This window comes from Salarias fasciatus, chromosome 14 (assembly GCF_902148845.1).
Source record: "Salarias fasciatus chromosome 14, fSalaFa1.1, whole genome shotgun sequence".
NCBI classification, from domain to species: Eukaryota; Metazoa; Chordata; class Actinopteri; order Blenniiformes; family Blenniidae; genus Salarias; species Salarias fasciatus.
The window spans coordinates 33,920,442-33,948,159 of record NC_043758.1 but is presented as its reverse complement, the minus strand read 5'-3'; the positions used below and the strand labels follow the sequence as shown (position 1 = coordinate 33,948,159).

Genomic DNA, 27,718 nt, shown 5'->3' with positions numbered 1-27,718 from the left:
ATTTTAATTTTGGAAATGTTTTTTTTTAATTATTATTATTATTCACTTTTGTCCAAATTTAAAATGCAGTCTTTTCCAAAACTGTCACAGTTCAGTTTGTCTTTTGTGAAACATCACAATGAATATTTTTATATGTGTGTCACAACAATATACTTTGCAATATGGATATTGCAATATGAATAATCCACATGTCTATATCAGGAAGATAAAGTTGTGATACACCCAATGATACAGCTTTTCTTTAAAATAAATAAATAAATAAATAAATAAATAAATAAATAAATATTAATATTATTATAAATTATTTCTTTATGTGTTGTGCTGCTGTGATATTTGAATTTCCCCTATAGGGATAAAATTAATTAAATCTTATTTAATCACTCAGACCAAAATTGCCTGTATGTGACCCATAAAAAAATGCACCAAATATTTCTAATTTAAAACTTTTTTATTTTAATTATTATTTTTTTATTTTAAACGTTTAATAAGACAGAAAGGGCTCCATATTCAGCTAAATTTGATCCTCGTGAAAAAATGCGGCGGTAAAAATGTGCTTTATTTTAGCACTGGCGTGCTGAGCGGGTGTTTGAGAGCTGCTGCCTCTCTGGAAGAGGAGAAAGCTTCTGTCTGGCTAAATGGTGGTTTCACAGTGCAACAACGAGCAGAGGCGAGCAGTAAAATGCTTATTTGCTGGTAGCAACAGGCCAAACTCGGTGAAAAGGCGAGAACAAGGAGAGAAACGGAGGAGAGATGGGGGAGAGCATTGGAGTCAGTGTGTCCTGTAACTCCGGCCAGTTACATTTTATTCGTCATTGGAACATCCGGGCACTTCATTTTTTTGATTGACAGTTGCCATGGCAACAAGCTAGAGCATCGCCATTTTGTCAGGAGGGTTTTTTTCCCCAGCACAGTCTTTTCAAATGTTCTCCCTTCCCGCCGGAATAATGCTGTCAGTGGATATATGTTTGACGTTTTTGGATATTGAAATGCGCCTAGTGGATCGGATCAAGAAGATCAAGAGGCCGACGTTCTAACAGAGTTGAAATAATTAGGCGGCGCCGCACTAACTGAGTTGTCCGTGTCTCTGGTCCACCGGGCCGGTTCACTGCGCAGGTTTGGACGGCGCGCCATTTTGTGAAAATTGACACAAAATTCCTAACCAAAATTATCAGAGGACACGGTTTCTGTTTCACGTGTACAACAGTCTGGATTCATCCGTGCGCTCGTTTTTATCGACGTGACCGACGCGGTATTTGCAAAAGGAACGTAAAATCAGAATTTGGCATTACATTTATTTAGCGGAGGCTAGAATCGTTAGCTTCGGGCTAGCAGGGAAGCTAACGTTAGCAGGTAGCTAATGTTAGCTGCGTTCATTTTGTCAACTAGCTAGCCCGTTCGCTAAGGTTAGCTAGTGAGTTATGCGTGCTAGTTAACGTTAGCATGTCGCTTGTCATCAGCTGATAGTAGCCTTGGCCAAAGTTGCTTCGATCACAGGTGTTCATCAAAGCTTGGGACATGAAGAACGTATTAAATGTGACTGGCGAATTATTTTAGCCGGTCAGAAGACGGGGATTGGATTTAACATTACTCGCTAACCGTGCAGGGAGGGGAGAATCTCAAGCTGGATAAGTTTCCTCATCATACAGGTTATTGGACTTTAAATGAAGATCGTGCCATCAGAGGTGAGTGATCGTGAGCCGCTATCCTTGACATTCAGCGTTTTTGCGTTAACGCTTTCGCGGTTGTATATAACATATGTAACGTGAATGGTTAACAATGATGGACGCGACAGTGAAGTTGGGAACGGTAGCTTAAGGTATGGCGGCTAGCTAGCGTTTCGTGGCGGTGCCGACTCCTCCGGAGCCGCCGTTAACGTTTTGCTCCCCAGTCAGTAGGTCAACGGAGGGATTTTTAATGTTGGGCAGGGAGCAGCGTTACATCTGGTTGCGGAGCCGCTCGGGGGTGCAGCGGATTGAGTGGGTCATGCTGGTACGGCGTTAATGTTCCAGCTAACCCTGCGATATTATACACTGTCATTGTACGATACCAGCAAAACGTCGTCTTGTTAGCTTACAAAACCCAGATTTGATTTACTGTGAGTGCAGCCTTTAAGTATGTCAGTATCACGATGTGTGGAAGTGGGTTTTACAGTTTTACTGTACGGGAAGCTAACCGGGCTAACGCCTCGCAGCTAATTCGGCTAACCTGGCTAATGGTTAACGTTGACTTGTTGACGAACCAGCTGAATGGGCCCCACAACCCGCTGGCTGCACACAGCGTCACTAGCTAACGTTAACGTTGGATTGGTGAGAGATATGCTTGCTTGTCCCGCAGTTTTTCAGGGTAACGTGAACGACGACAGCGTTAGCTAGTTTAGACTTGCTAACGGTAACGTGAGCCCGACTCCCGTTTGTCATTTACACGGGGAATCGGAGGCACACACACGGACGATATGTAGCGAGAGGAGGACGAACATTAACGCTGAATATGCTTCCTAAATTCCAACCATGACGAGATCTACCCCATCATCTGTAAGTACAGGGCTGCTCAGGAGCCGTCTTTATGTACGGACGTAAGGCTTTTAATTGTTTTGGATGGCTTCCATTTGATTCAGCTTCGGAATGGATCTAATCAGTTGGGCGTGAGAAGATGACACACAGGCTTTTTACAGAGGTCTTTAGCCATCACTTATGATATGATCCGGCTACTAATAGCAAGCTAGCTGTCGTTATATTTACACCTAAATAGGCCCGTTGATGCCGTAATGACTCGAGCCAAAAAAGGAACTGTTCATATGACAGTACTGAAAATTAACAATAATCTGACGTCCGGGAAACACTAAAGAGCTACAAGTGCGCTGTAATAAAGGCCTTTTGGACAAATACAAATTGGATTATACCAGTAGGGTTTCTGTATTTTATTCTTTTCACTCGTTAAATTCAGTCTAACAGTTACTACAATCTAATACTAGCTTTTTGTTTGAGGACAGAGCTCAAACTAAACTTTTTCAGCTCACTGTCAATTTGCATAATCTGATTGAGCAATTTTAGATTGACTACTTATATTTAAATACAAAAATACATATTTGAACAAATGTTTTCCTCATCTTATTTTCATTTTAGTCTGCATTATTGATTGAAATATCCTGCAGACTATGAAACATAATGGGAGGAGATCAAGTGCACATACAAATTCAAAACAATATTAATCCTAGTTTCAGTCTAAGATACATTTTCACACTCTCACAAGAGGGTCATATCTTTAAAAAATTCATGTTTTATTTTTTTTTGAACTGATCAGCCACAAGCAGCAAACTGCTTTTAAAAGTGTGGCCTTTGTTCAAAACCCTTCAAAGTCCATTTATTTACCTCAAGCACACTTTTCTTTCAAAGTTTGGGGATGTCCTCTCTCTTTTTCTTCTTTTTTTTAAAAAGAGGCCCTGTCCTCCTGTCTCATCTCAACTAAAAGTTAAACCACAATAAAGGTAAATCCCAGCCAGAGATGCACAATCATAATCATTTGTTTTTATTCTTTGTAGTGGGTTGTGGTTTGCTGCTGGACTCTCCTCCCAGGATGATATGAAATTTGACAGGAAAAGATGCATCCAGGTTAGCTGCTAAGTATTAAAGCTTAACCTTTTGCTGGGGAAGTCGTGCAAATCTTCTCTTTTGCTCTTATGATTTAAAAAAAAATCCACAATCAGAAATGACAGCCTCTTATTTAAGTTATAGTTTATAATTAAATACATATCTTTGTCAAGTTAAACTTTTTATTTGCAGATGTATTTATATATTTTTTATTTAAATGCTGTAAATATAGTGTATAATATAATCTAATGTAATAGAGAAATACAAAGAGTCCCCGTGTTATTTTAGAAAATTATTTATAAAACCGTATGTGTATATATATCTGTATGTGAAAGGTGTTAGTTTCCAGCAGATCCAGTGTTTGGCCGTGCTCTATGTGCTCGATCATCTTACAGTTCCTCTTATTTCTGTCAGTGGCTCTGTGTATTTTTTGCTTTTCCAGAGCTGGGTCAGCTTTCTACCGCTCTCAGATGGAGTGCAGGTTTTGGGCTGTGCAGCTATTTTGCTGTCAGGCTCTCGTGTTGAAAGCAACGTCTAAGTGTGCCAAAGTTCAATTTTATTTCTTGTTTATTTCTTGTTTTCTCATTGGAAAATGGGAGCAGCTCTGCCCTGGCAACAAAAGTAGGCTATTTGCATACTGCGTTGTGATTGGTCTGTGCATTGATGGGCTTGCCAAATCACGCTGTATCTCTGTGGTGATAGGCTATGCTAATTAGGTGCTGTTGCTGGGATTCTGAATAGTGGTTACTGTGTAGCACTGGTGAATTGTGTTGTCTGGTGAGAGATGCTGATAGCTGAACATGCTATTTAATAATTTTTTGATTCCTTCTGGCTTAAAATGAAGGATGATTCACTGTACAGTGTGGAGATGCTCTGTTTTCACCCCTTCTCACTGTTAAACCTGCTCTTTTCCTCCCTTTTCTTCACAAAGGTTGCTATATTCCTGCTATGTTTTATATTGTGCTTATCCTTTTTGATGCATTTTCTTTCTTTGCTTTACATATTTAACAAAAGACACTATATATAATCCTGATATTACTCTGTAGCTGTTTATTGATACTTGATGTTCTAGATATTTAATGACAAATTCTGTATGTTTTAACGGTCTGAGCTCGATTATTTGTACATGTATATATTTAATATATATTCCTAATTAGCATTTTGCAAATATTTTCATTTTTTAAAAATGTAAAATCTGTAGTTTCTGTGTGTTGAGATGATTACAGGCCACGGTAAGCAGCCGATATTTCTTATTGTTGTCTTTACTGTAAGTAGGAATGTTTCATTCGTATCATTTCTGGCCTAAATATAAATATACCTCGTAAGAGAAAGGAAACGGAGAGATTCACACCGAGCTCATCAGCCCTTTTTGCTCTCTCAATTTTTGTTACGCATCATGCTGAAATAGGTTAATATGCAACTCAAAGCGGTGTTAATGTCTTCCAGGAGGAGAGACTTCAGCATGCAAACCTTCGTCCGTCCGGCTTGCGCCCTCTTTTTCTTTACACACTGCTGGTCTTCAGATGGCTGCTCCAATGCCCCATACGCACCAGCAGTACAGTGACCGCCACCAGCCAAGCACTGACCAATCTGTTACGGTCTTACCGTACAGCGACCAGACACCACAGCTCACTGCCAATCAGGTACACTAACCCGACCCGACTCCACTTCTCGCCTTCCTCTTAGTCTTAATCTGTACAATAGCAAACATAATGTGAAATGAAAGTCTACTTCCTCTTCTCTGCTGCTGTCACCAGGCAGAGTAGCTGCATGTCAGATATTTCTTCCAGTCGAGCCTTTTTCATACTGTGGAAAAACTCATTCTCTGAAGTACAATAATAACCATATTAGGTTTGTGTGTTTCTGACAGGAGTGCTGCTGTGCATACTTCTCCTTCATGACATAATGTTGTTTTTTGTTGTCTTTTTTTTGTCTTCCTGATACTTCAGAGGCACATGCCCCAGTGCTTTCGTGACCCAACTTCAGCTCCCCTGAGGAAGCTCTCCATTGACCTTATCAAAACATACAAACACATCAATGAGGTTTGTTCTGATTTTGTTTTGTGTTTTTCATTCAAGGCTTCTCAAGATTAATCAGTTTTCTGAACGACAGACACCATTTTAGTAATTGGCTTAATATATATTGTTTCACGTGGGAGAGTCAAATGTGTACTTTGTAACTACACACATAAGGATTGTTTGATTTGTCATACGTGACGGTGACCTATTTATCAAAGAACTTTAGACTGTTAGCCAGACAAAACAAGACGTGTGTAGGTGTCTCCTTTGTCTGAGGCTAAGTGACTGGTCATTTTGCACCATTTGCTTTCACTTTGTAAGTGATTTAATGGATTATTGGAAAGTTGATTTTCTTTCTTACTTAACTTCTTTCCTTATTTCTTTCAAGAAAATTTTGTGCAGACGTCGAAGCATCTTTCCATATAATCTGTTTACATTGTTAAAATGTGTCACTGAAGGATTGTCATCTGAGGTTTTGTTGTTTACAGGTGTATTATGCAAAAAAGAAGCGACGGCACCAACAGGGTCAGGGTGAAGACTCCAGTCACAAAAAGGAGAGGAAAGTCTTTAATGATGGCTATGACGATGATAACTATGATTACATCGTCAAGAATGGGGAGAAGTGGATGGACCGATATGAGATCGATTCCTTGATAGGAAAAGGATCCTTTGGACAGGTGTTTACACACACATACACACACACTTTGTTTTAGCACATGTGATGTGGAACTGAAATGAATATGAAGAGGCTCAAACATTAAGATTTTGTCTTGTCATCTTTAGGTTGTAAAAGCATATGACCGGGCAGAGCAGGAATGGGTTGCCATTAAGATCATCAAGAACAAGAAAGCTTTCCTCAATCAAGCCCAGATTGAAGTGCGCCTTCTAGAGCTCATGAACAAACATGATACTGAGATGAAATACTACATTGGTAAGTCACTCTCCAAATGAAGACACATCTCGGGAATGAGAATCCTATGCATTCTGTTTTGGGCTAACGTGGGTTCTCCTTTGGTTTTCTGCAGTTCACCTAAAGCGTCACTTCATGTTTCGGAACCACCTCTGCCTCGTGTTCGAGATGCTGTCATATAACCTATACGACCTGCTCCGAAATACCAACTTCCGCGGCGTCTCACTCAATCTCACCCGGAAGTTTGCCCAGCAGCTATGCACGGCGCTACTCTTCCTGGCCACGCCTGAGCTCAGCATCATCCACTGTGACCTGAAGCCTGAGAACATCCTCCTCTGTAACCCCAAGAGGAGTGCCATCAAAATAGTGGACTTTGGCAGCTCCTGCCAACTGGGACAAAGGGTGCATAGCTTTATTTTATTTTTTTGTTTGTTTTTTTTTTTATCAACAATGATAAAAGAATGAAAGTATGCAAGTTTGTAAAATAGGACAGCCGATAAAGAAGATTGAGTCTTAACTGTTTTTGCTTTGTTTGTAGATATACCAGTATATCCAGAGTCGCTTCTACCGTTCCCCAGAGGTGCTGCTGGGAATGCCCTATGACTTGGCCATCGACATGTGGTCCCTGGGTTGCATCTTGGTGGAGATGCACACTGGAGAGCCTCTCTTCAGTGGAGCCAATGAGGTAAATTGATCTGAACTGTTACCAAATCAGCTGTGTTGTAATGTTAGAGACATGTGACAGGTGACCTCCCTTGCTTGTGGACTTTACACCTGTAAATGCAGATGCATACGAACATGAGAAGCTCTCCTGTCTCTCAGCAGGACTTGATTGGTAACTTGATTGATATTTTCCACAGGTGGACCAGATGAACAAAATAGTGGAAGTTCTTGGTATCCCGCCTAATCACATAATGGACCTAGCCCCAAAAGCAAGGAAGTTCTTTGAGAAGCTTTCGGATGGTACATGGAGTGTTAAGAAGACCAAAGATGGCAAAAGGGTGAGCTCAGCTCTCTGGCTTAGAATTTGAGTTCGGCTCAGAGGTTTGTGTTGCTTGATTATTTCTTTTAATTTTGTTGTACTCTGTAACAGTATAAGCCTCCAGCTTCACGGAAGCTCCACTCCATCCTGGGTGTGGAGACAGGGGGTCCAGGTGGCCGGCGGGCAGGGGAGTCTGGCCATGCTGTTGCTGACTACTTGAAGTTCAAGGACCTGATCCTCCGGATGTTGGACTATGACCCTAAGAGCCGCATCCAGCCCTACTATGCCCTGCAGCACAGCTTCTTCAAGAAGACTGCGGATGAGGGGACCAATACAAGCAGTAGTGTGTCTACGAGCCCCGCATTAGAGCAATCCCAGTCTTCAGGAACCACCTCCAGCACCTCCTCTAGTTCAGGTAAGCAGTCCGGCTGCTTTTTACTCATTCGCTTTCCACTTACAGCGACAGATTCTTGACTGTTATTGCCTCCAAGGAACATCAGAAGTGTTCAGAATCAACATGCACACCATTGTAACGTTCACCACCGCTTTATAATCCTGTTTGAGCAGCACACACCGTCAGCACGGCTGTAACTGTGACACTTTGCTTAACACTTAGGAGGATCATCTGGGACAAGTACCAGTGGCAGAGCAAGATCAGACCCTACCCATCACCACTTGCACAGTGGAGGACACTTCGGCACGGCCATGCCGGCCATCGATGGTGACAGTCTCTGCCCACAGGTCAGTACAGTACTCCCAGATACCTCCAGTCAGTTCAGCAGCGACAGCCATTGAGCTGTGCTATGATGAAAGAGGGGGTTATGCTTTCATTTGCTTTTGTTAGCTTTTGAATGTGAGAAATTGATGCTTCTGTTATTCAAAAAAAAAAAAAAAAATTGAAGCAGAGAACTTCGTAGGAGTAATAATTTTATATGGATCAACTAAGCAGAGTTTCTCACATAGTCATTAAAATGAATAGGAAGTAAACTCGGTCTGATCGTGTGGATGGAAGCTGAGTCCACAACTGACTCCTGTTGTTTGTGATATCTGCAGGCAAGACAGCCTTACCCACCCCCGATGGTGTGGGGAGGTGGCGTCGGACCAGAGTCAGTCACTGGAGAGACCCACCCCGTCCAGGAGACCACCTTCCATGTTCCCCCTCAGCACCCCAAGGCCCTGCATCCCCATTCACACACTCATCACCACCACGGGCCGATGATGGCGACACGCCCGCGCCCACGCCAACTACACCTCCCCGACACACAGCTCCTCGACACAGGACTCCATGGAGGTGGTTCATGGCCATCTGTCCATGACCTCCCTGTCTTCCTCTGCCTCCTCTTCCTCGACATCATCCTCTTCCACTGGGAACCATGGCAACCAGGCCTACCAGCTCCGCCATTTGCCCGCTGGAGCCCTTGACTTTGGTCAGAATGGTGGGCTGAGCATGGGGCTAGGTGCCTTCTCGAACCCACGGCAGGAGACTGGCATGGCAGCGCACCCTGCATTCTCCATGGGCACGAACACAGGGCCTGCCCACTACCTAGCGGAAGGCCACCTGGGCATGAGGCAGGGCATGGACCGGGAGGAGTCTCCAATGACTGGAGTGTGTGTGCAGCAGAGTTCAATGGCCAGCTCGTGACTGCACTGACATTTGGCTGTGTGTTCCCCCTGTGCGTCATTTTTAAGGTGGTGTTTTTTACTACAAGGTGTGTTGAGAACAAAAGCTGCTCACGTCAGAAGGGAGATATCACTGAACCGCTACTACAGAGAAAAACCTTTGTTTAAAAAGTATATATGTAATTTTCATCAGTTTTTCTTTTGCAATCATTAGGCACAAAGTAATACTGCGGAATAATCATAGTGAGATTGAGACATCCATCTTACCATTTCACCAGTTTCATGTAACCACCAAGTAATCACCATATGGTATTATGTGGCAGAATCTTCTAAGGAGCATTTCAGAGCAAAGTTTGAAGCCGTTTTGCAGGTAGCTGTTGGTGATGAAATGCTTGGCGTCCTCTTTCGGTTCAATTCGTGGACTGCCTGACATTACTGTTCCACTGGTTCTTAATTGTTATTATTTTGCCCTTTTTTAAGTGAAATTTCACATAAAAGCTGCTTGTAAATCCTGTAGCTTGACAATGAGGGGAAGTGTTTGCGGTGATATTTCTTGTTGTTGGTCGGTATTGTGTAACTCTGTCAAAGGGGAGCACATAGCAGTGGAGTCCCTATGCGTGTGCTGGCCGGGCGAAGAGGAGACCCCCGCAGGTGGATAGTGGCGCCGACCCGGGGTCAAAGGAGAGGGAAACACCACCCCTCGGGCCCGGAGGCCCCGTAGTCCTGCGAGCTGCAAGCGGGCCCGGCACAGGCGAGAGCAGCGATGGGCACGGGAGACGAGAGGATCCAGCCCAGCGAGAGGAAGACAGTCAGCGGCTGGTTCTAGATAACCCTTTGGCCTTATGACTCATGGACTTGGAATGGGATGGAGCTGGACATTATCATTTGAATTAAGATGGCTTTTCTCTATTTTTCTCTCTAGACAGCCCTTAATTCTTTAAGGAAATAAAAAACAACTTAGATATGGTAAATAAGAATGGTAATTTGAGGCCTTTCTCGACAAAGATTTCGTCTTCAGCAGGGCCCCACATAACAGGGTCTTATTGTACACAACAACCTCCTAAACATTACTTCCTTGAAATTCACTGGTTAAGGATTTTGCAGTGGAAAGAACTATCTATTCCAGAGTCTACCCTTTTATGTTTGTTACTTTTTCCCTTTTGCATGTAGTTCCTCATCAGAACCACCTGCACAAGTCTCTCCATCCAAAACATGGAAACTGAAGAAAAAAATGAGTTAAGTGACTGCCTTTTTTCTCCTCAAATTATGCTGTGAATTTTACAAGAATTTATTTTCCCTTTGGATATGTTTTTATACCAAAGCAGTTGTTTTATAGCATATAGGTGTCTGTAACCAATAATGTAGCAGTTCACCACTTTGACGCAAAGTTTATCAAGATCTTATTTTAACGTCAACACAAACAGCTGCAATATATTACTTTAGCAAAACTGGAGACCGTTGTCGAGACCGTTGGCTATTGTGTATCCTGGCCAGATTTGTTTGCAAAGTTTTACCAAAACTGTTTCCATATTAATTGGTAGATTATTTTGGGAGTCTTTTAAAACTTTGGTATGTTAGAGAATTTGGTAGTTACTCTGCAGGCTCCAGAGTAGCAAGATAGAAGCTGAAGGTTTAAAAAAAACAAAAAACACAAAAAAAAAGAAAAAAAAAAGGAGACTAATGCGTTCTATTTCTGTGTCGTCGTTTTTCTTTTGCCCCCATCATACTATTTCAAAGGGTGTTGCTGCCTTTCATACATCATTTGGTCAACTTGGCTACTTTCTGCCATGAAGCAAGACTCTGTGTCGTTGTCTTGGCAGGGTAAGGATAATTGTGGCAAATCGGTTTGTGTTGAATGGTATCGTTCTGATTTGGTAGGGCAGATCCCCATGATTGTTGTCCTATTCAAAGGGAAAGGGTGTCTGTCAGCCCACGCTCACATGCTTTGCCCCGGCAGACATGCATGTCCTCAAAACATTACAGTGAATTTACCAGATTTTTTTTTTTATATCAGGGATTTTGAAGTGCTTTCTTTCTTCTGTTGCTCATTTTATCAGCTTTCAAATTAGAAATAAAATACAATTAAAAGAAAAAAAAAACCCAACCCTGCCCACAGCCACCTCTCAAATTGAGGGCAGGCCACAGGTCATGCTGTTGTCATCCTAAAGGAGAAACCATCTGAAGACATCTTGCTTGGTATTTCCACAAACACAAATGTAAAGCTACCTATATTGAGATTGGGGTTTTATCTGGATGTCAAGGTTAATTGCAAATTTGCAATCATTTTTCATACCCCGCAGAATTTGAGACATTTAGAAATTGCCAGTGGTTTTTATTGCTGGCTCTCATACTGGTACTAAACATTCCAAAAATAAAGACTGAAAAAGAAAAAAAATTGACTGCAGTGACTCGTAAGTGTGCGCCTATTTCAGATCATGCTGATTGACCTCTTATTTAGAGCAGTTGTCATGAAATGCAGCCCCTTTTTAATAGTTGAAATAGAATTTATGTATATATTTATATTTTTTTTAATAAAGGAAGTATAGAACTCACTACCTTGCTCCTGCTGGTATGTTGATTATGTTTGTCAATTTGGTGACCATTCAGTGGGCAGGAACTCCTGTTTTCTTAGTGGCAAAACCTTGCCTTTTGGCAAAGGTACTTGACTACATCAGGACAACACTATGAGGTAGGGTTTGAATCAAACAGGGAAAGCTAGATCTTCAAACCTTAATAATTTTCACAGGGTATATTGTAAGTGCATGTACATCACAAACCTTACTTTTTGGTTAAATGAGAAGCACATGGTTGAAAAAAGGTTCCATCTTTCATACGCCTGTTCAGTTTGTGGGTTATACACAAACACGTATACTTGTTGACATATCTGAACACCCGACAGAAGTTGAAATCCTCTTATTTAATTTGGATTTATCCTTTTCATTTTTGATTTCACATTTTTTCACTTTTTTGTACATGCAACATGCACTATAGAATTGAACAGCATGGGGGAAAGGATAAGTCCATGTATCCACAGATTGTAAGATCTAGTCAAGACTTTGCTGTGTTTATGACAATGCCCTTTGTATTATATTAAGACAGTCTTATGTATGATATATAAAAGAAGTTAATTGAATCGCTCTGTTGTCTTTATTTTCTCTCGGGAAACAAATATATTTGTTGAAACGCAATTCATAGCTGTGTAGAATACACATGAAAAGAGAAACAGGAAGCCATGACACAGCGTGATACAGTGGTTTTATAACAGCTCACCGACAGCGTTCTTCATCTCGGCTCGTTGGTCTAGGGGTATGATTCTCGCTTCGGGTGCGAGAGGTCCCGGGTTCAAATCCCGGACGAGCCCGCTCCTTTTGCCTAGTAACCTTTGAAACGTTGGGTTACAATCAGTGAGCGCAGAACATAACCGTAGGAAATTATGTCATCGTTTAAGAGTTTCTTATTGTTCAGCGAGAGAAAACTGTATTATTGTTAATTTAGTGTGAGTACTTATCGCTGCTTCAGTATCGGTATTTCCTTATTCTAAATATATTTTTCTTTTACGAAATGAGACCTCAAATTAAATTAGATTCATCGATTACATAGAAACACCAAAAGAAAAACCGAGGGCTCGTCCGGGATTTGAACCCGGACCTCTCGCACCCTAAGCGAGAATCATACCCCTAGACCAACGAGCCAGGTGCCTTGCTAAGAGGACCCTGCATTTCATAAAGATGCATCGATACTTATCTTGTTTCCCTTCATCAGGCATTGTTCGTTGTTTTCGCGCCTATACTTAACGTACTTTGTTGAAACCCTACCTTGTTAGTCACTGTGAAAAATTAGTGGCTAAAACCCACAAGGAGGGAAAAGGAGGAGACACCGCGCATTTGCCGTTTTCTGCTTGATGCATCCACTATAGAAAACGGCTATCTTTTAACAGCAAAAAAAGAAATGTTTTCATGCACTGCAGCGCGCTATAACCTCGTTCCATAAATATTTCTGCACCAAACTGACCGATAATAGCCAACGAGCTTCTGCGCTGCTGTTTGTTATAAAACCATAGGGGGAAGTAGTGCGTCCTGCCGCGCTGCTGTCACAGCTTTCCAGGATACAGAAGAAAAATATGTCATCTCTCCTCTCATTGGTTCATCGCTCATCCAATAGTTCCCCTGGACCACTCCGCCATCAACCAATCAGCAGCCAGGTGGGCTTGACGATCTGCCACAAATTCAACCATTGTGTTTGTAGCGACGCTGGAGTTTATTTTATTGTGTACTTGCCGTTTTATTTGCATGTGTGAACATCGCTATTTGATGCCGCTTCAAAATATTGGTCGTGTCAAAAACCCCCGCTCGTGGTCTTAACAGTGACCGTTAAAGGCGGCGAATGCCTGTGGAGAGCTAGTTAGCCTAAGCTAATCGCTTAGCTTCAAACATGCCGAATTTTGCGCGGCCCCGAACTGTACGCGGAAGAGCACTCAGTCGGATTTGCTTTCTTTCGGTTTCCGCGGGACCCCGAGAGGTAAACCAGCTCCTATCACTTCACACCGCTCTGTTGATTTGTAACAACCCATGTACTTGTAGCGAGCACTGTTGAAATGTCTTTAAAAGTTGCAGAAACCTGCATGTAGAGTCGTGACATTGGGAGGTCCCGGTGAATCATGTCTTTTATTCGTTGGAAACTTCAATCGAACTTAACAACAACATCGGTGACTTTTTAGTTTAGTTTTAACTCTATTCCTGGCAGTAGAGTTGGGTCTTAATACTAATGGGCAGACTTTTTAGTTATTATTGCCTTCTAATATTGTTATAAGGCCAGGCTGATTAATTCATACAGCACCTTTCAGAACCAAGGCAACACACAGTGCTTTCCAAGAAAATAATGGTGATCCATTAAAACAAGGTGATTAAAAACACCATAAAATTATAACAAATAAACTAGAAACGTAAATAACATCAATGTAACACAATAGGTAACATTTATTTCTAAATAGGAAGCCCGATCAAATAATAATGTGTGCAGTGTGTAAATTGTTGACTGATGTCTTGTTTTGTTACAACCAGACCCAAAGACAACATCATTATGATTTATCTTGAAAGTTTGCTTTAGAAATGTTTTTAAACCAATTCAGGATTTTGTTTAGTAGTTTTTTTATGCTTTTCTTTACACAAAACTGAGTTATGCAGGAGATACTTCATTAACACAGAGGGAAATTATTACCAGATTCTTTATAGGTGTTGGAAGATGTTGAGTTTGCCATGATCATCTGCAAGACTAAAAACAACACTATACTCAGCACACTTAGTAACTCCTTTAAAATATATTGTATTTGAAGGTTTATAAAAACTCATACGTTCCTCAAATATACACAGCATTCAGTCACTGAGAGAAATATCAAAACAGATACTATTAATAATGACTTAAAAATATAGTACTTTCACATTTTAACAACAGGTAAAACACATTTTGATGCTATTCACTGTGGGGTTTAAGTTTATGTCAGTAAGCTTTTCTTTTATGTTGAAATAATGTTTCTACTGTCTGACTGAATAGATTCCATTGATGATGGCTTTTTGTCCCACTTCAGGCCTCTGTCACTGACCCCACTCCCATGTTGACGTTGCCTGTATCTGTATGATATTGACCTTTTAATATAGCAGAATGCGGTTTGTTACATGTGGCGTGCAGCTGACGGGCGTGTTGTCTTTCCAGATGCAAGATCTGGGTAGAAAACTGCCGCAGGGCAGATCTGGAGGCCAAAACATCAGACCAGTTGAACAAACACTACAGACTATGTGCCAAACACTTCGACCCAGCCATGGTCTGCAGAACCGTGAGTCACACTTGATTCTCTCCCAGACTTTTCTCTGCAGTTTGCCAGCGACGCTAATGTGGGTTTCTTCCTCTTCAGAGCCCCTACAGGACAGTACGGAAGGATACGGCCATTCCACCATATTTGATCTCACAAGTCATCTAAAAAATCCTTATACCAGACATCGCAACGGATCAAAGAACTTGTAAGAAAAAAATATTGATTCACTTTCAGTTTTGGCTGAGTTTAAAACTAATGACTTCCTGAAAATACTGTTGGAATTAACAGAAGTTTTTATTTTCAGACTGAAGAGGACATAAAAAAGATTAAAGAAAGGAGATGTAAGTTGTCACAGAGAGAGTTGAACATTTCATCTCATTTCGTTAGTTTTTATTAATTAATCTCAGGTTCCTGTCACTTCTCTTTTCAGTGGCGTCCTCTATTGAACAACTGCTTCCAAGAAGGATGCAGCAGCTGAAAACAGCACGAGCACAAACGAGGATGAACCTCAACTCTCCACCGAGGAGAAGGAGTGTCGGGAATACCTCCGGTCCTTGTTTGAGGTTGTGCTCATGGTTGGGAAGGCAGAGCATCCCGTTAGCGACTGACAGAGTGTCTGAAGCTGAAGTCAAGTCCAGCAACTTCAGGCTCTCCTGGATTATCGCATGAACACTGGATACGAAGCTCTGAGGAGCGCTTTGATGCGGTGGCTGTGAACAGCGAGTACCTCTCTGCGACGCAGCAGAGTCAGCTGCTGGACGTGTGCGAGAACACGGTGAGGGAGGAAATGCTCATGGATGTGCGAGAGAGCCGCTTCTTCTCCGTGGTGACGGGAGACCTCGTGGAATCGCCGGTGAGAAACATCTGCCTCTGTTTCTGCGCTACGTGAATCAGCAGAATCTGCCCCGGGAGGAGTTTCTGGACTTCATGTCGTTCGATGGCGACGAACCGACGCTGGTGGAGAGGCTCGAGGCGCAGCTGACGCGACCGCTGGGGGCTCAGCATGGAGGACTGCCGTGGCCAAGCCCACAAGGCCACCGGCTCCTCCACCATCAAACTGAAGGCCGTGGCGGCGCTGCTGATGGAGAAGTACCCCTGGCTGTGCACATGCCTTGCTCCCAGATGGCCCTGAACATCCACCTGGCCAGCAGCCTGCCTTTCCCCAACGTCCAGATCGTGTCGGAGACCCTGAGGAGGATCGGTGACTTCTTTCAGACCCCGCTGATGCAAGCTGAGCTTGAGAACTCCATCGCGGCTCATTACCAGAAGAACGAGGAGAAGGCCGCTGCCCTGAGAGAAGCTTCCGGCTGCGAGTGGACGCAGCAACACAACGTCTTTGACGTGCTGGTGGACATGTTACCCCCCTCTGCTGCTGTGCATGGACAGCATTCACGACAACCACCAAGGCAAGTTCTCGCCTTCCGCTGTGGCAGATGCGTATTCGCTGGCAGAAATTCTTGCGGACTTTGAGATCATTGTGACCGTCGTCATCTTGAAGAACGTCCTCACGTTCACCAGAGCCTTCGGACAGGAACCTCCAGGGGGAAACGCTCGAGGTGTTCTTCGCCGCCAACAGCCTGACGCCGTGCTGCACGTCAGCTGAACGAGGTCAACGACAACATCGACGTGTACCACGAGTTCTGGTACGAGGAGCCGTGAGCGTGGCCTCCGCCATGGACGTCCCCGGTGAAGATCCCCCGGCTCTTCGTCCGGAAGCAGCGGGCGGCCCGACACAGGCGAAATCCAGGCGGAGCCGTATTTTAAAGGAGTACGTGACCATGCCGGTGATCCACGGCATCATGCAGGAGGTGGAGGACATGTTTCTGCGACACCAACGTCAAAGCCCTCAAGTGCCTGTCGCTGGTTCCGGCCATCATGGGCCAAATGAAGTTCAACACGACGGAAGAGAACTACGCAGACGTGTACCGGAACGACCTGCCCAACCCCGACAACGCTGCCCGCAGAGCTGCACTGCTGGAGGATCAAGTGGAAGCACCGCGGCAAAGAGGTGCGCCTGCCCACCACCATCCCAGAACCCTGCAGCTCCCCGACGTCAAGTACTTCCCCACGTCAACGCCTTCCTCAAGGTGCTGTCCACGCTGCCGGTGCTGAAGCTGGAGGACGGCGGCGGCAACACGGCGAGCGAGCGTCTGCAGCGTACCTCGGCGGCGTGCCGGCCCAGCAGTGAACAGGAGCCTGGCCAGTGCTGAACGTCAACGACGCACGTCAAGCACGACCTGGACTCAGGGTGGACAAAATACTGCCGGCTTTACCCGAGGACGACCCCGAAGCCGAGGCCGAGGGCGTTGCCGAGGGCGACGAAGCGCCCGAGGAAGACATAACCGCCAAGTGAATTTCATTTATGGACCCGATCACAGTTGTTCATGTGTCTGTCAGGAGGACTTGAGTTCGACTGCTGTTCTTTAACGATGTAAGAGGTTGAAACATGTTATTGGTTGTAGTTAAGTCTGTCAGCAGGATCGGGACTTTCAGCAGCGGCCTGAGGTTTAATTTGCTCGGCGGTGGATGGACAGTTCGACCCGTGGTACGGGAGTATCTGTGTCTGACAGTGCACCTGTCAGAGGCCACACAATAAACATGAGACCAACAAACAGAATATGGCAGTATTTGATGAATTCACAAAACGTTTCTGCTCATTTTCATCCTGTTGAAAGAGGCTTTCTCTAGATCTTTACTGCTTTATATAAACATCCCTATAAATACTAAACAGAAACTCACCGTCTACTTCATAAGACAGAAAACCTCATTCTGACGAACTTCTATTAGTCTAGTGTTTGTACAGTGGTTAGAAGTAATTCGAAGTCAGATATTTACGTTTCTGCAACCTTCAAAACCAGTTTATAGCTGCCCAACCCCACCCCCACCCCCTTTTTTTTTTTTCTTCTTCTTTTGTACTCATTGTGTGCTTTTAACTCCAGCCACATGATGGAGCCAGACCAGCCTGACTCTGCTGACTGGTGCAGGAAGAGCAGCAGAGGGAGCAGCTCCATCCATAACTCAAGTGTCCCTGGAATGCAAACGCCAGGGGCCTTCCGTCTGAATAATTGAGATGCACATGGTTGCGTGAAGTGAATGAAGCAGTGATGTCCCCCCTGGATTTTCTGATCCTACTGCAATGCTGCTGCAGTATTTGCTGTGAACGTGATTCCTGATCGGTTGCTTTGGTTCTCATTTGTTCATTTTCCACATTTCACTTTGATTAAAATAAAAGCCTTTTGCAGCTTCCATTATTTGTGCCTTCTTTGCCTGCATGCACAGAAGATGGATGGCTACATCCTTGCGTATTTCCAGCTGAGTCTGGCCGGTAGTGCATCACGTGCGGACTTCATGTTCTGCTGCGTCCTCAGCCGTCGCCGCAAAATGGAACAATGGGCCTGTAGTAGTAAGTTTCCCGCATGCAGCAGTGGGGTTAACCGTGTCTCCTCCTCTCCGCCGGCCAGACGGTGACGAGCTCAGGTGATAGTTCACAGTGCAGAGAACCCGGGCGCGCACGGGCTCTCCGCCGAAATGTGGGTGGGGTCGCTTTGATGCGCAACCAAGACGGCAATGTGCGCTCCACGGCAAGCCCCGAATTCTTAAACTTCAACAAGAGAGACAGTACAGCCTGCAGGAGGAGCAGCGGGAGGAGAGGAGGCTGATTCTCTGCTCGCAGCGCGTGGTAAAGAGTACATCGTACTCCATAGAATTACATAACGACGATAAAACCCTGACTGGACGCAATCTGTAGGCTCGGCTCGTGAGTATTGCAGATTTTCTTTCTTTCCGCGTGCATTCTCTTATTTCTTTTATTTATTAATTTCTCCCTCGAGCAGCCGCCTTATAGTAATTGAGCAGAATGGCAATGGCCGTGCATTACGCGTGCATGCTGCATCAACCGCTTCTGGACCGAGCTGGATAAAGGGGACATCGCGGTGCCTTTGGTTTTCACCAAGTACTCGGATGTGGCCGACGTGCAGCACCTGGCTCATCACCCGCAGCCCAGGGCCAAGAAGGCCGGCGGCATCGCCATAGAGACACAGCCGCTCCCGGCGCGCACGAGGCTGCGAAGGCCCGCCCGCGCGGTGCCGCGCGGGCAAAAGATGGCTCTTCTGCGTCCGTCATGCGCCAAGACTTCAAGGCGTGGAGAGTGCGCCCCGAGCCCAGTTGCAAGCCCCGGGACCAGTACCACCCCGCCGGCCCCCTTCATCACCGAGAACCCAGTACCAGAAGGACTACAAGGCCTGGCCGATCCCGAGGAAGCACGACCACCCTGGATCCCCAACCCAGCCCACCTCCACCTCCACGGCTGCGCACCGGGCCGAAGCTGGAGCCCGCGGCCGCCGAGGCCGACAGCGGCGTGGAGAAGAGCGAGATCGAGGAGAAGATTCAGGAGAAGGAGTCCAAGGACCACGTCTGAAGAGGAGCGCGAAGAGGGACAAGTCCGCGGAGAGGAAGGCGGGCCGAGAAGACGGAGGGACAGGTGGTGTCCGCAGAGGAGAGCGCGGAGCAGAAGAAGGGCCGAGCGGCCGCGGACAGCGCTCAACAGGCACATCAAGGAGGTCATGTCGACTTCCAGCAGCTACAGGTAAGTATGGCACTCTGACTCCTTCATACATTCTCTTTAAACTTCGGTCCAAGTGAGAGAAAAGTGGACCTGTTTTCCCCATTTAAAGCGTAAAACCACATCTTTACGCACGCCTCAGCTCTGCCCAGCCCCTGGCTCCTCCGCTAATTAGACATAATGTAAAGATCAGCAGCAGATATTTGGTTTTCCAGGGTCTCCTGTTACAGTCTCCAGCGAGGAGCAGCTGATACACGCCACAATAAAGGTTGCGTTATCGATTTCCTTCCTGCCTCGCTCTTCCTGGGAGTACTACACACTCATGCTGCTGAGGCCCTTCAGTGAAGCAGAGCCAGCAGAACGCCTCCCACATGGCATCACGTGTCTCCTAACATGCTTTCTTTGCACAGGCTTCCGTCAGATTTGGTTAGTGATGCACAAATGGAAGCCAGAATAGAAGAACATTTAGGATTAATAAAAGTCAAACTGGATTCACAAGTGTTGAGACTGGCGAGGAGAAGCAGGTCAAAATACACCCTTCATATGTTGCTGTACGAATTTGCAAAATGATAAATCTTTTATCTTTTTGTAAGTCTAACGCGTTAATTCCCTCTAATTCATTTAAAGAAAAGGAAGGAACTTGGAAATATAAGGACTGAGCTTTTATCATGTCCGGTTCATTTCATATCGAAGTGAGCTTGAGTTGAATAAAATGTTCCTGCAGCCGTCTCGGGTCTCCCAGAGCCAGGAATAAAAGAGCGGATCAGAATTCAGACAGAGAGTGCTGAAATGACCAGTTCTCCAGGGTTTACAGATGAATGGTGAACATGATCCCTGCCATAAGAGTCAGTGTTCACAGCAATAAATCAATAACAGAACAAAGTGAGCTGAGTTATAATCAACACTGAAGTACCAGCGATGATCTCCTGCTGTGAGCCATCAGATAATCATTGGCACTGACAATCATTTTTGTGTCAAACCACTGAAGTGAGCTGGATTTCAGTATTGCAGCTTTCCAAAAGTGAGAACTTTCATTATACTCTTCCCTCCTTTAGGACTGAGTTCAAGGCATATAAGGATGTGAAACCAGTGAAGCCCATTAAAGCTCCATCTCAGTATAAACCCCCCACAGAGGAGACCAGCCTGGAAAACCAGCTACAGCGCCACCTTCAGGGCGAGCAGGTGAAGGCTCACCCGACCGACACAAGCTGCAGGAGCGCCGGAGGATACGCAGCCTGTACAGTGAGCCGGGCAAAGAGCCCGCCAAGGTGAGGCGGCGTCCACACACACTGAGAAACGGAAGAACCGGTAATAGCTGGTGCATAACGTGTCTGCAGCGGTGTGTTCACGTCGCCACTCTCCTCTCTCATCATTCCTGTAGGACTTCCTCAGAGACTGAGAGCAGTCCTGTTCTTAATCTGCTGTAGTCAGGTGTGTTTCCTGTTTCTTCTGGAAGGCATGGAGGCAAACGCTGCATACCGCACACAACACGCACACACACAACACACCACACACACACACACACACACACACACACACACACACCACACAACTCACACACAGGGGGATGCATCCCGGCCGGAGCCAGATGCAGTCCTCCCAACCACCAGCCCACCACCACCACGAGCCACACGCTCACGGTTTGCCCACCCGCACCACCATTAACTGCTCCTGATGGATTATGCAACATAAATCATGAAGGACTTTGGGAACTGAATTAACCGTTTCAGCCCGTTTGCAGACGACTCTTGCTGTGTTTGCGTTTTAACTGTTGGAGTTAATTTTATCTCTCAAGGTCAACAGCAATCAGACGAATAACGCCCAAATATGCTGCACATAATATGGGTTGTAATGCTGAGAAGATGTGCTGCTCGGGACTTGTAGTGCTTCTTTTTGTCAGTGAGGTTTTATTTCTACGTCGTGTTTCTGTGCTGTGTGCTAAATGCTCACAGCTTGCACAACCACACTGACGTCAGTGTCAGAATCGGCCGTTTTACAGACATCTGCCATCTCTCCCAGTGTCTATACGCACACATACACACACACACTGACACACACACACCAATCAGCCATAACATTATGACCACTACATATTATATTATTTGGAGAAAATGGTTTTCTGGTTCGTGGACGTCCGAGGCTCAGCGGTTTCGCCACCTCACAGATTACAGGACTGTTAAGAATCTGCTGCAAACACTGGATGCCCAAATAGCACAGATACACCTCCAGGGTCCTGAAGGACTCCATGAATCCCTATCAGTCTTATTGTTTTGGCTGACTGGTTGTAGATCGATAAGGTTTATTTGTTGAGCAAAAGTTGAGCATGCCTCGCAACTTTGTTGCTGCGTACAGAGTCATCTGTAGATCGTAGAGGCTTGTCCACAGTGTTCCTGCTGTGGCAGCTCCTCCACAGCATACGGTAGACGGTCATCTCTGCACACACACATTTTCCACCTCCAGCAGTTTCCTTCCGCTGCAAGCTTTCTTCTCCAGCATTAAACTGAACTAACATATACGAATAGAAACTTTACACCGATAAAGACTGACTCCAGTGACAAACTGCACGAGCCACTGTGCTCATAGGAGAGGCACAAACACCCTCTTGTGCTGTTTTTTTTGTTTGTTTGTTGTTTGTTGTCGTTTATGCTCATCACACTAACCACCACCTGTAACGGACGTTGTCATTTGCCTGTTACTCATTTTAAGATTGTAAAAAGGTAAGTACTGCATGCGCAATATAGTATTTTGACATGATTTGGCATCTTAAGATGTAGCTTCAGGTGCAGTATGTGATAAGAATAAAGCCGCTGTGGCTACAGTGACTCCACTACCAGCCACCCAGTGCACACAAGTGGCATTTCTTAAATTTGGCATACTGTACCGTTAATGAGAAGATTTAATGAATTAACATTTCTGGAGTATACTTTACATTTTTTTCTTGCTAGAGTTTATTGATATTTTAGCCTTTATTTGTTTCCCCCTTGATTTCATGCAAAAATCACTTCTCTGGGCTGCAATCACATCCGCCAGGCAGCGCGTGTTCTATTGATCTTGTCAATCCTCTCAGCAAGAAAGCAATTCCCGTTACTGTCGCTCCGAATGGAGTCTCAGCACTCTGCCCTGTCTGTCGCTCCAGGTGGAAAAACCAGTGTCACGCACCAAGCAAACCAAAAAGACCCCGACAACCACAACAGGAAAGATGGTGAAAAAAGCCAAGGAGAAGCAGATTTCCAGCTCCCAGACCAGCCAAGAAGAAACCCCCGTCCTCCTCCGCGGGCCGCCTCAGAACCCAAACCGGACGGCGACCGTCACGAAGAAGAACAAGGAGATCAGCAATAGACTGGCGGAGGCCAAACAGTAAACGCAGTTTGCCGCTCCACTGTCTTGTGCGATCAAAGGCCACGTGGTGAATTGGGGGAATCTGGGTTTTTTTTGCTTCCTGGCCTGTTGTTTTTGCCGTTCTGATCATCTATTATTCACTTCTGAACAGGCACTGATGTTGAGCTTTTAGACTAATGCAAATAATTTCACTGTAAAGCAGAGGTTTTCAAAGTGTAGAGGGACGAGCTTCTCTTTAGAGAACATGAAACACAGATCCACGCCTTCATTAAACCCCGTCCCGTCCCTGTCCCATCGGGAACGAAACCATTCCAAAGCCTTAAATACTCCGTCTCTGCATCAAGACACCCAGACGTCAAGTCTTTCATTCATTTTCACATTGTAGTAGCATCATAGAGGAACACATGTCTGTAGAAGCAGGGAGAAGTTCACCTTGACAGCGTTGAGTTGTTCCATCTGTAAAACCTTGTGACACAGTCCTCATGTCTCTGTTTCTTTCCAGTCAGAGGTTCTCTTGAAGCATGTAAGTAAACACCTCCATAATGATCCAAAGTGATCTTCATCCATCTCCTTTCTGCTCACCGCCTTCTCTCACTGTATGTAACACAAACAAATCCACACATTTAGTCATAAACATTTAAAGTTATGCTGACCTCCAGTTGCCTCGGACCTCTATATCCCTAATCTACATCATATTCTCAGAAAACTGGGTTTTCGTGATCAATTTCACAGCCATAGTGATTGTTGTGTCTCTGTGCACGGTTGAAACAGTGCGGTTCACCTCAGTAACAGGAGCGCTGTGGAGTCATGGTATGCAGGAGTTATTGAAACGCTCCAAAAGCTTCAAGGTGCTGTAAAAAAACATTAAAACATGCAAATATCAAACACACTGCACACAGCCATCTCACACAGGAGACCTGGAGCGCTCTCTTTCTTTTTCATCTGTTGATGGAAGGAAAAGCGTTTGAGCGTCACTCGATATTGAGCCTGAAAGCTGTAGAGGAGCTCCCTCTAGTGGCGCCTGGAGTAAATACTACTACGCACTGAATTGACTGCCTTGTGATTCAGGCTGAATTAAAAGACCTCAGGTTGTCATAACAGGAGGGTAAAACACAATCTGTGGCCAGAATCACCGAGATTCAAGTCAATCTGGTGAAAGAATGACTTCAGCTTTCAGTTCAAGATGTAAAGCTGTTGTTAGTATTGAGACATGAGTTAGTTTTGCATTACAGAGATGAGACAAGTGGTTCACTAACCCTCATATGAGAAGGAAACACACCTCCTTTATGAGCTGCAGTGCGTTGGTGGCATTCTGAGAGCTACTGCAGAATGTTTGTAAAAGCCACTTTATGACATGGCTTCAGTTTCCTGTTTTCTCCTGATTCTGCCTCCTCACCTCCAGGCCCTCTGACGCCTTTCCTCCACTTATGAAACCCCTGCTGTGAACTAGGCGTGCGAGTAGTGTGGTGCGTGTGGAAAGTAGATGATTCTTGTATTTTGGTGCACAGAAACCGCTTTATATTATTGCGCACATTGATTTGCACATTGTTTATCATGAGTTGTCATTGAACCTTTAAAGGAGCCGTCCATACACATGCAGTGTGTGTGTGTGTTGTGTGTGGTGGTGTGTGTGTGTGTGTGTGTGTGTGTATGAGCGGCGTTTTTTCCTTTTGGCTGAATAGATGACAGTTGAGACAAATATTAAAAGTGATTGTTTAAGAAAAAGAAGAGGAATAAATGTTGAGAGAGATGCGTTGTCTCCGAGCCTCACATGAAGGGTGTGTGTCAGAGTGCAGCTTCCTGACTGCAGTGCCTCCGCTCTAACCGTCCTGGTTTCATTTCATTGTTCTTGGATGATACTGGTTTCATCAGATTGTTTGCTAAGAAAACAAATTAACTGTATATAATTACTACGGCTTGCAGGCAAACCCCCCCCCCCCCCCCCCCCTATTTTGTTGAAGTAGCATCATCTTAGCAGAAGAGAAGTCACAGCCACAGTAAACTGAGCGCAGACAGATAAACGTGTGGGGTTTAGGAGGGATGTAACGCATGTGTAGAATAGATTGTGATCACTACAGTAGGTACAGAAAGTCAAATCATAACCTCACAGCTGTAAGATAACACACCAGCAGTATGGTTTCACCCACAATCACATTATTTCGATTCCAAACGGAGATCCAATCCTTTGAATTAGTCTGAATGCTGCAGTTTTCTAGTGACTCAGCGTTCTGTAGCGTTGTACTCCACCCTCTCCTCTGAGCTGTGACGCTGTAGCTGTGTTCAGTAGATTTTAAAACGATGCATATAGGCCAAAAAGAGAGAGGAAAGCAAGTCCCCCATATTTACTGAAGACATGTCCCTGTGAATGTGCCGATGTCTCCAGGTGTTGACGGACCAGGAATGTTCCAGGACTTTAAAACGCTGCTGTCTATCATGTGTGTGTCGTGAGTGTAACATGAGGCTTTCACAGCCCAGCCATCCACCCCGAGGCCCTCGGAGCGGCGGGGCCACCGTCCGTCTGCTTCCTGCTTCCAGGTCCAGCTTCCTCCATGTGAGCCAGTGACTTGATGAGAGTGTGTGTGTTACCGTGTGTTTGACCTCTTAGGCCTGCTGCCTGCTCGAGCATCGACTCCGATCCGACCGCCACGAAGTGCTGCGGAGCGCTCCGACACCCTGGTGCTATCTCTCTCATCGTATAAGCTGCGTGGTGTGGACTGTGTGTGGGGAAGCGACGGAGTGGCGCCCGTCACGCCGCCGCCGACCTGTCGTGATGTTGTGCTTGTACTCTCAGCTTGCTCCGAATGAACTCTGATTAAAACCACCATTATGCTTCTTGACTTATTGCATCCTTTTTTCTTTTTGTCAGGCTTTCATCATTCTGAATTCATTTCTAAAACAAATCTTGAATTTGACAAAAGTAGCTCGACAGCATTTTTTTAGAAGAAGCCATTTTGATAACGAGCAGTAGAAATCCAAGGCTTCTGGAGGGTCCATGTTGGCCCCCAGTGGCCTCGCATTCTAAAAATCACCAATAAACCTAACTTTAAGTCAACAAAACTGAAATAGACATGGTGTTTTCATAACTGACTGTGCTTTGCATTAGGAGGTATCATTAAAATGGAATATTATGCATTTATTCTTCTTTCTACCCTCTTTTGTTCAAAGACATTAAAGTAGATTTTATGTTTGTTTTTTTTCTGTATTTATGCAGTTGTGTTAGCAATCCAGCCCAGTCAGGATCTAATTGTTCTTCATATGAGCACTCTGGATCTGGAAGTATTGAAGGCATTTTAAATTCAGGCCTCACGTGACACAGCGGTTAGCACTCTCACTTTATGTTGGAGTTTGGAAGAATAAACGTCGATCCAGCTGCGCTGAGCAGCGGTCAGAACAGAAACTCACTGCATGTGCATCATTTACACTCCAATATTTTTTTTTCTCTTCAGTATTTAAATCCATGTCCTAAACACACTCAAGGTCAAAGACTAATAAATCTAAATAATCTAAATAAAAACATCCAAGAATATCAAATGCCTATTGCTCAAACATTTACAAAACATTTCAATGAAAAATCTTCTTTTTAAGGTGAAATTTATTTCTTTATTCACCTTACAGTGAATAAATACGATGAAGCGCACTGCCATGATTCGTCTCTGCAGCTCTGTCATTTTTAAAGTCATCTGTCCATATTCTTTCTGTGTGTATAACACACACATAATAATCTAATTTGAAAACAAACAGAACCCTTTAATTGAAATGTGGGAAAGCAGAAGTCTGCATTTGTTGTGTTTACATGCTTTTGGATGGTGATGGTCATTTTTCCTGTGGTTCAGCCATCCAGACATAAATCTGCATGAATAATTCAGTCGTTGTGGGCTCTTGTGTTTGCAGAGACGTATGAAATATTGAATAAGAGATCAGGGTTGGCAGTGCAGCTGCCTCAGCGATGCGATGCCCCCTCTCTAAAAGGACCCGTCTGGTCGGGGTTCTGACCTTCTGTTGTGTTGAAGGGTTCAAATCCACATTTTCTGCACTTTGCTGTGCAAGAGTTATGAATTATTCGAGAGTCATTTTTTGTCGTGTTTCCCAATGACGTCGAGCTTCCAGAGTGATAAACAAGCAGCAGCATTGATGTTCTGCGTGTTTCCTGGACTCGTGGTTTAAATGAAATATGCACCAAAACATCCACAGTCATGATTAAGTGTTAAACACTGTGTTCTACCAGCTTCACAGAATACCATAGTGATGTGTCTTCAAGGGTAAGACAGTAACTAACTGTCAGTAAATCCTGACCTCTAGTGGAGGAAATTCAGGGAACAATCTTATGTAAACCCAGAATTCCTCTTTGCTGCTAACCAAAGTGTTTTTAGACTGGATGTATAAATCCTGGAGGATATAATGATTTATATCCCTGCCTGTCTCTAAGCCCAGTCCATATACATGTCATGTCTGTATATTCTACACACAGAAAGTTTCTAACTATAACATGAGAACTGTGTCGGAGGGTCATTTATTGGCTCTTTATATTGATTTCTCTATTAAAATTATTGTGGTTATCAGAGACTCCGATTATTTAAAAAATGTAATCTGTCACCATGAATTTAACTTTTCTGTGACAAAACGAAAATACTGCAGAGCAAAATCACAGTTTGGGATTGTAAATATAGACTTTTCACAGTAAATCATGATTTTTTTTTCCAGAAAAGAAAGGTTTATAATGCTAATTGTTAAAATGGCACAACCTCAATATTCTCAATCAAATGAAGAAAATTATTCGAGTGGAAATATCAATGGGAGTCAATGAAGGAGACTTTTGTCATTTCCTGAGTTTGGGGTTTAAGGAAACATTGAGCCTTGTTTCAGTAACATCCACATCTGGGAATTAAAGAAGA

At 44.4% G+C, this 27,718-nt stretch overlaps 2 protein-coding genes, 2 non-coding genes and 1 pseudogene across 4 annotated transcripts; 4 read left to right on the top strand and 1 right to left on the bottom strand.

Annotated features, from left to right (window-relative positions):
* The first annotated feature begins 860 nt into the window (after nt 1-860).
* Nucleotides 861-11,669, top strand: LOC115400177 (dual specificity tyrosine-phosphorylation-regulated kinase 1A-like). The gene is given in 13 exon segments (XM_030107885.1): nt 861-1,682; nt 3,539-3,608; nt 5,034-5,230; nt 5,537-5,629; nt 6,094-6,282; nt 6,389-6,536; nt 6,631-6,917; nt 7,054-7,200; nt 7,376-7,516; nt 7,609-7,912; nt 8,114-8,238; nt 8,551-8,739; nt 8,741-11,669. Coding segments are annotated over 12 exon segments (2,229 nt in total). The 5' UTR covers nt 861-1,682; nt 3,539-3,598; the 3' UTR covers nt 9,140-11,669.
* Nucleotides 9,881-18,160, top strand: LOC115400054 (52 kDa repressor of the inhibitor of the protein kinase-like; annotated as a pseudogene).
* On the top strand, nt 12,407-12,478 carry trnap-cgg (transfer RNA proline (anticodon CGG)). The gene has a single exon. It is a non-coding gene; the product is annotated as a tRNA-Pro (tRNA).
* On the bottom strand, nt 12,739-12,809 carry trnap-agg (transfer RNA proline (anticodon AGG)). The gene has a single exon. It is a non-coding gene; the product is annotated as a tRNA-Pro (tRNA).
* A 48-nt stretch (nt 18,161-18,208) lies between the features above and the next one.
* On the top strand, nt 18,209-22,914 carry LOC115400053 (microtubule-associated protein 6 homolog). Its single transcript, XM_030107704.1, has 4 exons — nt 18,209-18,251; nt 18,782-19,511; nt 20,620-20,755; nt 22,624-22,914. The coding sequence occupies exons 1-4, from the start codon at nt 18,209-18,211 to the stop codon at nt 22,846-22,848; spliced, it is 1,134 nt and encodes a 377-aa protein (XP_029963564.1). The 3' UTR covers nt 22,849-22,914.
* Nucleotides 22,915-27,718: the final 4,804 nt, after the last annotated feature.